The 12,971-nt window shown below is 35.5% G+C and overlaps 1 protein-coding gene across 9 annotated transcripts in view; it reads left to right on the top strand.

The window, feature by feature from the left end:
• The window catches only part of CFAP44 (cilia and flagella associated protein 44), a 210,886-nt gene that overhangs the window by 75,954 nt on the left and 121,961 nt on the right, over positions 1-12,971 (top strand). For all 9 annotated transcript variants that reach the window (XR_005216774.1, XR_005216779.1, XM_037835565.1 and 6 more), the window contains 2 exons: positions 6,869-7,078; positions 7,706-7,816. Coding sequence is in view for 7 of the 9 variants with exons in the window: in XM_037835565.1 (XP_037691493.1) it covers positions 6,869-7,078; positions 7,706-7,816 (321 nt within the window). In the remaining 2 variants the exon portion in view is untranslated. The remainder of the gene's footprint in view (positions 1-6,868; positions 7,079-7,705; positions 7,817-12,971) is intronic.

The raw sequence follows: 12,971 nt of genomic DNA, 5'->3' as shown, positions 1-12,971 counted from the left end.
GGTAGGTCTAGTTGGTTTAGAGTGTCATTCAAGTCTTGTATTTCCTTATTGATCTTTGTCTAGTTGTTCTATCCCTTATTGAAAGTGGTGTATTGAAGTCTCCTACCATTAATGTTGAACCGTCTATTTCTACCTTCAAATCCATCAATATTTGTTTCTATGTTCTGGGCCTCAGCTATTAAGACATATTTATTTATAATTGCTATTTCTTCCTGTTGAATTGACCCCTTACCAGTATACAGTGACTTTCTTTGTCCCTTATTGCACTTTTTGACTTAAAGTCTATTTTTATCTGATATTAAAGCTGCTACCCCAGCTCTCTTTTGATTACTACTTGCATGTTATTATTTTTTTCCATCCTTCAACCCTCAACCTACTTATGTCTTTGAATTTAAGATGAGTTTCTTATAAACATCATATAATTGGATTAGACTTTTTTAATCCATTCTTTCAATCTCTCCTTTTGACTACAGAATTTAATCCATTTCCATTTAAAGTAACTACTGATAATGCAGGACTTTCTTTTGCCTTTGTAAGTCTTTGTTATTTTGTCTTTGTAAGTCTTTACCTTTTTTGACTCTCAATTCTTCCATTAATACCAATTTTCATATTTATTTCATTTTTTTATTGTACCATTTTGAGTCTATTCTCACTTCTTTCTGAGTATATTTTTTCATGTATTTTCTTTGTGGTTACCATGGGGTTAAAATTTAACATCCTAAGTCTGTAACAGTCATATTTAATTTGATAACAACTTAACTTCAATACATACACATACTCTGTTCCTATTCCCCTGATTCCACTCACGTTTTTTGTACTTGTTACAAATTATATCTTCGTACATTTTATGTCCCAAACTATTAATTTATTATTAGTTTTTATGAAACTGCATTTTAGTACCTATAAGAAGTAAGAAGTGGAGTTACATACTAAAAAATACAAAACAGTAGTACTATCACTTGTAATTACCCATATGGTTATCTTTTTTAAAATGCAATTTTATTGAGATACATTCACAGAACATATAATCCACCCAAAGAATACAATCAGTGGCTCACAGTATCATCACATAGTTGTGTTTTCATCACCACTTAATTTAGAACATTTTTATTACTCCAGAAAAGAAATAAAAAGAAAAAAGAAAACCCAAAACATCCCATGCCCTTCTCTCCACTATTATTTTTTTAATAATTTTATTCAGAAACCATACAATCCATCCTAAGTATTATCACATAGTTATGCATTCACCACTATAGTCAATATGAGAACATTCTCATTTCTTCCAAAGAAAATTCCCATACCTTTAAGTCCCCCTATTATTGACATTTAGCTTTGGCATATGACTTTGTTACAATTAATGCAGGAATATTACAATGTTACTGTTAATTATAGACCTTAGTTTACATTAATTGTATTTTTTTCCATATACAACCTGTTCTGGTTGCTAAAGCTATCATTATGCAAAATACCAGAACTCGATTGGCTTTTATACAAGGGGTTTATTAGGTTGCAGATTTACAGTTCTAAGATCATAGAAGTGTCCAAACTAAGACATCAACAAGAAGATATCTTCACTGAAAAAAGGTCAGTGGCATCTGGAACCCCTCTGTCAGCTGGGAAGGCACATGGCTGGTGTCTGCTGGTCCTTTGACCCAGGTTCTGGTTTCAAAATGGCTTTCTCCAAAATGTCTCTGGGGCTTCTGTCTCTATTAGTTTCTTTCTCTCAGCTCCTGTGCATCTGTGCTTGTTGTCCCAGGGTTTTCTCTCTGAGTCTGGGGGTCCTCTCTTAGCTTCTCTTGGGTAAACTCTGGACTTCATCTCTTAGCTTAGCATCTCCATATGTCTTTCTGTCTGCATCTCCAAGCATCTGGATCTGTGTTGGCTCTTAGCTTCTCCAAGGGGCAAACTCTGGATTGCATATTTTAGCTTCTCTCCAAAATGTCTCTCTCAGCTTCCCTGAGCTCCTTCTCTTTATGAACTGTCTTAAAGAAATCCAGTGATCTAATTAAGACCCACCTGGAATGGGCAGGGTCACACCTCCATGGAAATGATCTAATCAAAAGGTCTCATCTACAGTTGGGTGGGTCACATCTCCATGGAAGCAAACCTAATCAAAAGGTTCCACCCAACAATATTGGATTAAAAGATCATGGCTCGTCTGGGGTCCATAAAAGCTTCAAACTGGCACACTACCCTATTATTAATATTTTGTAATAGTGAAATTTGTTTGTTCTAGTTTGTGTAAGAACTCTCATATTTATAGAATTAACCACCGTCATTGTCCACTCTAGGTTTCTCTAAGTTGTACAGTCCCAGTTTTTATCTTTTAGCTTTCCTTCTGGTGGCACACACAACTCTAGCCTTCCTCTTTCAACCATATTCACAATCAGCTTTGTTAATTACACTTACAGTATTGTGCTACCATCACACAGTATTGTTCTATCCATTTCCTAACCTCTATGATCAACCTTATTAACATTCTGTGTTCCTTAAGCATCAATTGCCTAATTTCTGCCCTCTTTCTACCTCCTGATAACCTATGCTTTCAAGTTTAACTCTCAGTGTTTGCTCATTATAGTTAGTTCATATTAGTAAGACCATACAATCTTTTTCCTTTCATTTCTGACTTATTTCACTCAGCATAATGTCCTAAAGGTTCATTCACATCATTGCTTGCCTCACGACTTCATTCCTTCCTACAGATGCATAGTAGTCCATCATATGTATACACCACAGTTTGTCCTCCCACTCATCAGTCACTGGACCCTTAGGCTGCCTCCATCCATTGGCAGTTGTGAATAATGCCACCATGTACATTGGTGTGCAAATGTCTATTCGTGTCCCTGCTTTCAGTTCCTTCAAGTATATACTTAGTAATGGAATTGCTAGAAAATAAGGCAATTTTATACTTCCTTCCCGAGGACCGCCACACTGCCTTCTAGAGGGGCTGCAGAATTGCACTTCCCTATGAACAGTGAATAGGTATCCTTCTTTCTCCAAATCTCCTCGGGCACTTGTAGTTATCTGTTTATTTTTTGAAGAGTTGTATTCACCCACCATACAATCCATCCTAAGTGTACAATCAGTGCCTTCTGGTATAATCACACAGTTATGCATTCACTACCACAATCTATATGAGAACATTCCCATTTCTTCTGAAAAGAAAGAAGGGGAAAAAAATCCCATATTCCTCCCTTATATCTCCCTTTTATTTATATTTAGCTTTGGTATAATGCCTTTGCTACAATTAATGAAAAAAATTACAGTATTACTGTTAACTATAGACCTTAGTTTGCATTAGTTGTATTTTTTCCATATACCATCCCATTTTTAACACCTAGTAATAGTGACATACATTTGTTCATGTTCACGCAAAAGCTTTCTTATATTTGTTCAATTTACCACTATCATTGTCCACTCTAGGTTTTGCCAAATTATACAGTCCCAGTTTTTATCTTCTAGCCTACCTTCTGGTGACATACATGACTCCAGCCTTTCTCTTTCAACCATACTCACACTCAACTTTGTTAATTACACTTGCAGTATTGTGCTACCATCGTACAGTATTGTGCTATCCACTTCTGAACCTTTACAATCAACATATGGTTATCTTTACCAGAAGTCTTTATTTCTTTATACCACTTTAGTCCACTGTCTAGTGTTCTTTCCTTTCAGTCTGAAGAACTCCCTTAATATTGCTTGTAGGGCAGGTCTAGTGGTAATGAACTCTCTCAGCTTTTGTTTATTTGGGAATGTCTTAATCGCTCCCTTATTTTTGACAGAAAGTCCTGCCTGATATAAAATTCTTGGTTGGAAATTGTTTTACTTCAGCACTTTATATATTTTGTACTAGTGCCTTCTTGCCTCCATGGCTTCTGATGTGAAATTGGCACTTAATTTTATATAAGGATTCCCTTGTACATACCTGGTTGCTTTTCTCTTGCAGCTTTCAGACCTCTCTCCTTATCCTAGGCATTGGACAGTTTGACTACTATGTGTCTGGGTATGGTTCTCTTTTAGTTTATCCTGTTTGTGGTTCATTGGACGTCTTGTATGTGCATACTCTTGTCTTTTGATAAATTTCAGAACCTTTCTGCCATTATTTCTTTGAATATTACTTCTGCCCCTTGCTCTCTTTTTTTCTTCTTCTTAGACTCTTGTAAAGCATATATTGCTATGTTTGATTGTGTCCCACAGATCTCTTAGGCTCTGTTTTCTCTTTTTAATTCTTTTTTCTTGCTGCCCAGCCTGAATCATTTCAAATGTATTTTCTTTGAGATCACAAGTCTTTCTTCTGCCACCTCTAATCTGCTGTTGAAACCCTCTAGGGAATTTTTTATTTCAGTTACCGTGTTCTTCAACTCCAATATTTCTGTTTAGCTCCTACTGATAATCTCAAAGATATTCCCATGTTCTTCATTAATGTTTTCCTCATATCCTTGGTTCTTTCTCCATGTTTTCCTTTTTCTCCTTGAGCGTATTGAGGATCATGTTTTTAAATTATTTTTCTGGTAAGTCTAAAATCTGGTCCTCTTTGTTGATAGTTTTTGGATTTGCATCTTGTTCCTTTTCATGGGCCATAATTTCCTGTTTCTTTGTCTTGTAATCTTTTGTTGCAAACTGTAACTTTTAACATTTTAAAGTTTTGACACTGGGATTTAGTCCCTGAGCTATCTGTTCCTCAGCTAGTGATATGACAGAGATTTCCTTGAATGCCAGGAGCTAGTCAAAACAAACAAATCAAAGCAAAAAGCACCTTTCACAGTCTTTGCAAATTGGTTCTGCTTTGGCTGCTGGTCTTAATCAGAACTTAGCCCTTCTATCAGGAAGATCAACCCAAGCAAATGCAAAATGCAGAGTCCCCTCTCTCTTATCTGAGCCTACATGGGGCTGTGGAACCTACTTCTCTTCCTGGGTTTGTGCTTGTTATTAGCTTTAGGAATTCCCCCATTTATAGTTTACAGGAGTTTGAATGAAAACCTCCCTCTACTCCCTTTGAAACAGACTTTCATCCCTTCATGGGTACTCCCTTGTGGGTAGGTAGTTCTCTGCCCCACTTCAATTTAATTGTTTCATATACTGCTTCAATGTCTGCAGTATGCTTCTCTGCCTTCAGGACAAATTCTGGGAAGTTGAGCCCCAGAGAAGTCTCCTAGTTCAGTTTTTCAGACTTCCTCCTGATACGTTGGCACTAGTGTGTAGATGTTACACGCTCCCTCTGGAACAGGGCCAGGGGCCCATAATGGGAGCACAAGCTGGCTCTACCTGCATTGTGGAGCAGATAGAGAAAGGGCTAGCCAGAGCACCAGGAGCTTCTTCTGCTTTTGAAGCTGCTTTTTCTTGATTCAGTACTTGCCCGGTTAATATGGCCCTTTAACTGTTTTCTGTAGTTTTGAGGAAGATCCTTTGCTGCTTTTGCCTGACAGAGTTTGGAACAATGGTGGCCTTCAGAGCTGGCCCCCGATGATCTGAACTAGCTGAGCAGAAGCAGTGGTCAGCTATTAGACCACACACACCTGAGTTTTGAGGACTAGGTCTTTATGTCCCATCCTGACACCAACAGGGCTCCAGTGGCCCATAGCCACTGCAGGGAGGGTATAATTCAGCAGTATTTATGCAATTTGCCAGTTTCTTCCTTGGATGCTTCACTGTGTTCCACTAGACTCTGGAGTTTTAAAGTAGTTGATTCAGACAGTTCTTGCCAGTTCAATAGTTGTTTTGGTGGAGGGAACGATTCCTGGAGCTTCCTACTCCACAGTCTTCCCACAGTCCTCCCCATGGGGCTTAAATTTAACATCCTAAATCTACAACAGTCACATTTGATTTGTTACCAACTTAACTTCAACAGCATACACAAATACTGTTCCTGTATCCCTCTGTCCCCATCCTTTTTGGTTTATTTTTGTTACAAATTATAGCTTTCTATATTTTATGTCCAAAACCAAAGATGTATCATTACTTTTTATGCATTTGCATTTTAGAACCTGCAAGAAGGAAAAAATACAATATAGTAATACTGGCATTTATAATAGCCCATATAGTGGCCTTTACATCTTTATTTCTTTGTGCCACTTTGATCTGCTGTCCATTGTCCTTTCATTTCAACCTGAAAAACTCCCTGTAGGATTGCTTGTTAAACTCCTTCACCTTTAGAATTGCTTGTTAAACTCCTTCACCTTTTGTTTATCTGGGAGTATTTTAATCTCTTCCCATTTTTGAAAGACAGTCTTATCAGATATAAAATTCTTGGCTGTCAGTTGTTTTCTTTCAGCACTTTAAATATTTCTTCCCATGGCCTTCTTGCCTCCATGGTTTCTGATGTGAAATTGGCAGTTAATCTTATTGGGATTTCCTTGTACATAACATGTTGCTTTTCTCTTGCAGCTTTCAGAACTCTGTTTTATTGTATGTCTTAAATCTGTAATCCTTTGCCCCAGGCTACTTTGTTTTAAATGTTTCCTACAGTGCTTTAGCTGTTGGCAAACTGCTTCTGCTTCCAAGGCAAGTCCTGGGAGGGCAAGCCAGAGACAAGTTTCCTGGTTCAGTCTTTCAGAAGATAGATTGACATTGACTAGTATGTGCATAGAGATTACACTGTTCTCTCTAGAACAGGACCAGGGACCTACAGTGGGAGCACAGGTTGGCTCCACATCATGCTGGGGGATGGGGTGAGGAAAGAGCCAGCAAGGGCACCATTAGCTTCTACCGTTTTTAAAGCTGGGTGGTTTTGTTTGTTTGTTTGTTTGTTTTTTGCTTTTGTTATATTTAATGGAAACATATTATAGTGTTACATATTATAGTGTAACCATATTGCAACATGTTCTTAATCAACTAATTTCAGCTCCCTCACATTTAATTTTTGTCTAAGGTAAACATCATGGGAGCAGAGATTATTGTAGGATTCGAAGATGGAGTTGTTCGAATTCTTGAACTTTATGATCCAAAAGGGACCACAGTTTTTGCAGGACGGAAGAAAATTTTGGATGCAGATATTCAGTTGAAACATGTTTTCAAACCCCATACTGCTCCTGTCACTGCTTTAGCTTATGAATGTGATGGAGAAATTCTAGCCACAGCAGTAAGTGGTGTATTTCCTTTTGTTTCCTATTGAAACCTTATGGATAACCTTGCCTTATAAGTCCCTCTACTTGATCACGACTTATTTACTGATATTTATTTTCTAAAAATGTATTTACATTATATTTATTTTGTATTCATATTCTTTTAATGTGTTCTATGCATGATGTTTTAAAATATTATTACATTTGTGTTGCAATGCTTTTTGAATTAAAATGCATAGAAAATTTAAACTGAGAATCATGCTAAATGTTTAATTTATAGTCAGTTGTTTATTGCATGGGCATGTTCTTTACAGAATTACCATCAATAAAGAGATTACTGTAAATTCTTTATGTATTAATAAGAAAGCATATGCACTGTAGCATTTTTGTGAAGTAATCTTATGTACAAGTGTGGTGATCATATTTTCACAGCCACATATTGAAACACATGGTTCGTCATGTGTTCTTATGGGGAAAATGAAGTAAATATTTGAAATAAGGATTTTCCCAGAAATAATCTGATATAAGATTATTGTAGGTATAAGTATACAGTGGATATACTATATGATATTAAATGCTTCTTTGTTCTGTAATGGAATAGATTTCATAGTAATATGCATTTGGTGGGTGTGTCCCTTTTTTAGAGTAAAGATCAAACTGTTTTCTTCTTTGAAGTGGAAAAGAATTATAAGCCAATTGGTTATATTAATACTCCTGGACCTGTTTGCCAGTTAATGTGGTCTCCATCCTCTCATGTAAGTAATTAGTTTTTGTTTTCGTGGGTAAATCACTATTTAATGGAGAAATATGGTAGATAGAGATTAAGAGTTGGAATTATTAGCCTAACCCCTGGGTCCTGTAGTGGGGAACCAGGGATGCAGCGATAGAAAGCTCCAGTGGCTGCTTCTCCAGTTGTTCAGTAAAGTATTGTAGAATCTCCATCCCTCAGGAGCTCTGCCCTCTCCTCACCACCTCCTTCTTCCATAGTCTAATTAGTAGGCCAGGACCCCTGTTGAAACATGGAGTTTTATCAGCCTTTGCTTCAACAATGGTGACTTTATGCCAGAAACACAACATATCGGAATAATTTGACTCAGAGCAGTCAGTCCCTCTGACATTCAGAAGCTTAATTCTGAGGTCTGAGTGTATTTTACCTCATCTTTCCTCATATCTTTACTATTCCTCTGCCCCCATTGCACCTGAATCTTCTCTTCTAATCTCCCATTGCTCTTTCCTACCAACGACTTGTGGTTCAGTGTTGATTAATAGACTCATTTAATGCTTCTGATTTTCCTAAGTGTGGGCACAGGATAATTCAGTCATCTAGAATATTGATGAATGTTTAAACCAGGTGCTGCACTGGTGCCAGGATAATAATACTGATGAGCTCCACAGAAATGCCATCAGGATTAGTGGGTTAATGTTTGTAAGTTAATTTAAGCTCTTCTAGAAAAAGGGCTATTAAAGTATATTAGCATCATCTAAAAATGCTTTTTAAAAATTAGTCAAAAATATTCATTAAGTGATTCCATTTTTGCTAGACACTAAGGTGGATTCAGTAAACAGCACAGTCTGCTCTCAGGGAGAAAAAATACACACATTAAAAAGTTGAATAGCTCTATTTCAAAACAATAAAAGATTTCACAAAGGAGTTGGTGATTAAAATATCAGTGTTATAGACAATATGTGCTCTGAATTTAGAACTGGGAAATATCAACAGGGAGTAATTAAAAGAAACTGTATTATTTTCACTTATTCTTGAGGAGTTGGTAGGATGTGGGTAGATGGAAAGAGGAGGGTGCAGGTGGTCCAGATGAAGGGAATGATTGGTGCAAAGGAAGCTTTCTGTGAAAGTATTAATTTTAATATTACAAATATCATATTATGTTTATTCTTCAACCATTGCCCTGGACACAGTTAAAAACAAACTGATGTTTTCATGGGTCAGAGTGGTAGGTTGGAAGGGGATGGGTACTATAGTATAGTACTATAGTACGGGAAGCTCCTATAAATGGGTGGCTTTAGGGAGATCTTTGTGGTGATGAAATAGTTTTGTATCTCAATTGCTGTTGTGGTTACATGAACCTGCACATATGATAAGAAATGATAAGATTAAAAAGAACTATACATACATTATACTAATGTCAATTTTCTGGTTTTGATGTAGTTACATAAGATGTAACCAGTGATGAAGGGTCCATGGTACCTCTCCATACTATCTTTGCAACTTCCTGTGAGCCTCTAATTATGTCAAAGTAAATAGTTTAAAAGACATAGGCATGGGACCAAAACAAACAAACAAACAAACAAACAAAAATCCAACAAAACTCAAAAGTCATTTGAAGCAGTGCTGCCTATTAGCACTTGTATTTCTAATATTATTTGAGAATTACTAATATTAAAGTAAGTAAATTACTCCATGTAACTGATATGCAGCACACTTCAGTTGTCCAAATAGCAATAGCTCTGAGCCCCCACCAGTTCAATTGCTGAACCTCATACCTGCCTGAAAGCGTTAAGCTTCTGCCTATTATTTTTGGGTATTTCTGATAAGGAGACATCGCATGTGCACACAGAACCATTCTGCTATTTTGATTGCTTTGGCAGCAGTGTGGAAGAGAAGTTACAAGGGAGCCAGACTGAAGGCAGGTAGATCTATTAGACAGATATGACCAGGGCATGAAAGACTGTGTGGAGAAGAGATATTTAGAAAATAGGTTTGACAGAATTAGATGACCTTTTGATTCGGGGGCTTAAGTTTGAAGTGTCTAAATGGAACTCATTACAGTTTCTCTGACACATGTTCCTTATCCTGTAATCCTCTGGTTAATGGGACCAAGACTCTCCCTGCCGCCAAAATTAGAATCTGAGAGTCATTCTAGTCTCTTCACAACCTCTAACCACCCTGCTTCAATGGTTTACCAAGTCCTGTTGAATATCTATCCTAAACATCACTTGAATCTGTCTCCTCTGTCTCCTCTGTATTTCCAACTTAATTCAGGCCCTACCCGTCTCTCACTTGGACTATTGCAGAATTCCTAATTGCTTGCCTATCACCAGTCTCACCTTCTGGTTTATCCTCCAAGATTCCCTTTTTCAAAATGTCAATCTAATTATATTAGTTTCCTACTTAAAATTCTTTTGAGTCTCTTACATCCCATCAACTTCAGAATAAAATCTAGACTTTTGTCAGCAAAAGTGCTCCTTAACTTCACATAGGAATTACAGATTTCCAATCCTGATTACGTTCCTAAACTCATCATTCCTCCTTGTGTTCTTTGTTTCAGGTATAAGGGACTGTTTGAATTTCCCAAACAAGCCTCACTGTTTCATGTATTATGCTCTTGAACTTGATCTTCTTGCCTAACATGGCCTTACCAACCCTTATCACGTTGGCGCACACATTGACTCATCATTAACACACACATACACACACACAGACAGACACAAACATTACATTTTCTAATATTGCATTAAGAATTTTTGCATCTATGTTCCTAAAAGTGATAGATAATTTCCCCTCTTGTAATGTCCTTGCCAGTTTTGGAATTAAGGTATTTCTGGCCTCATAAAAAGAGGCCTTTTCTATTGTCTGGGCCTGAGTTATTCTTTGTAGAAAGATTTTAATAACATTCAATTTTTTTCAATATATAGGCCTATAAAGTGCTAGAAGAAAATAGCTTACAACCAACAATTCTATACCCAGTGAAAGTATTCCTCAAAAATGAATGTGAAGTGAACAATAATGTGACAATTTGTATAAATTGAACAAATCATGTTTTCCATGTAGCTGAAGATTGTGTAAATGCTTCAAAGGCAAAAACCCAGAAGAATGCTGGGGTCATTTTTTGGCAAGTTCTTTTTTTCTGGGCTCTTGCCTCTTGAGTCCTAACTTTATGGTAGCTTTAAACTTCAGCTTTTGTCTCTTCATTTCTGAGAGAGTGCTTAAAGCTCTAGGACATTACTTGTGGTTAGCTTCTAGGTCCTACGCAACAAATTGTCAAATGCCCTTAGGAGAAAAAGTTGAAGAGAATGTCTGGCTCATCTCATTGACCTTCCCTTCTTTGTGGGATCTGGGTCCCTTGAATGCTGGTTGAACTAGTTGCCCTCTAATACCTTGAAATAGCTGTTTTAGCAAACTTTTCATATTTTGAATCCCATTTGCTAATTTTTTTTAGGATTTTTCATCTATGTTAATGAACGAAATTGAGTTGTATTTTCTGTCTTCATCCTGTTAGCATCAGGTCTGTTATTCTGGCTTCCTAAGATGGCCCAGGGAATGTTTCTTCTTTGTATTCTCTTGAAGAATTAGTGCTACGTTAGAATTTTGAATGTTTGAGATGATTTTAAGTAATGATTCAATTACTTCAATGATTATAGTAATATTCAGATCTAATTCTTCTTGACTGAATTTTGGTAAGTGCTCTTTTTTCCTAGAAAACTTGCTCTTTTTTCTTTTGAATTTTCAAGTGTATTGGCCTATGGATTTCATAATATCTTTAATGTCACAGGGTCTGTAGTGATATATATTTTTCATTTTTTGTACTGGTTATTTATATTCTCTCTCTCTCTCTCAATGAATGTTGCTAGAGGTTTGTCAATTTTATTAGTGTTTACAACGTACTTTTGGCTTTATCAACTCATGTTTTCTATTTCATTACATTATATTCTTTTATTATTTCCATGAATCAAATTTCTTAGTTTATTTTGTTCTTTTTCTTATTTCTCAAATGTATATTTATACTTTGTGAATTATTAACCTTTCTGCTTTATATGCACATAAATTTGTAGGCTTTTGGTGTATCCCACATGTATTAATAATGTAGTATTGTCATTTTCATTCAGTTCAAAATATTTTATCAGTTTTGTAATGATCCTTCTTTTACCAATGAACTATTTAGAAGTTTTTCTTGATTTCTAAACATTTAAATTTCTAATATCTTTTTATTATTGCTTTCTAGCTTAATTGCATTTTAACTAGAGAACAAGATGTGTATTATTTTAATTCTTTCAAGTTTGTTGAGATAAATTTTATAAATCTTCATATGCTTGAAAAGGAAGTGTATTATAATTATATGCAGTTTTGCATATGCCTGTTAGCTCAATATTTTAATTATATAGTTTAAATTTTTATGTCTTTTTTTATTGTAGAATATAACATATATACATAAAGTGATAACTTTCCAAGTGCAATTTAACAAATAGCATATTTCAAAGAATATTATAGGTTATGATTCCACAGTTTCAGTTATTTCCTTATTATGAAATATAAAATATATACCAAAAGGTAATATCTTTCAAAGTATGATTTAATGAGTAGATATATAGGAAATTTCCAAAGTTATTATGAGTTATAGTACCATAGTTTCAGTTATTTCCTTATAGTGAAATCTAAAGTATATACAAAAAGGTATAGCTTTCAAGTTACAATTTAACAAGTAGCTATAGAACAAATTTCAAAGGATGCTATGGATTACAGTTCCACCATTTCAGTTCTTTACTTCTAACTATTCTAATACCCTAGCAACTAAGAAAAAGAAATTTATATAAATTATATACATTTTGTTAAATTCCATCTTGTCTGTTTCTACCGCTTTCTCTAGTTTAATCACTTTGCTGATCTTCAGGGATATCTAGGCAGTGACCATCCTAAGTTTAAATTTTTGTATCATTTTGATTTTACATTTGCCTGTTATATCAACTGCTGAGAGATGTTTTAAAATCTTTTGCTTTGATTGCATATTTTCCTTGTGGTTGTCACTTTTTGCTCTATATATTTTCAAGTCCTACTATTAGGTGTATACAGAATTTAAATCATTAATTTTATTGTGGATTAAACCTTTTCTATTTATGAAGTTACTTTTTATTTCTAGTAATGTTTATGTTTTAGATGTATCCAAAACAGTTGTG

This window comes from Choloepus didactylus, chromosome 1 (genome assembly GCF_015220235.1).
Source record: "Choloepus didactylus isolate mChoDid1 chromosome 1, mChoDid1.pri, whole genome shotgun sequence".
Classification (NCBI taxonomy): Eukaryota; Metazoa; Chordata; class Mammalia; order Pilosa; family Megalonychidae; genus Choloepus; species Choloepus didactylus.
This window is presented reverse-complemented; position numbering and strand designations above follow the sequence as displayed.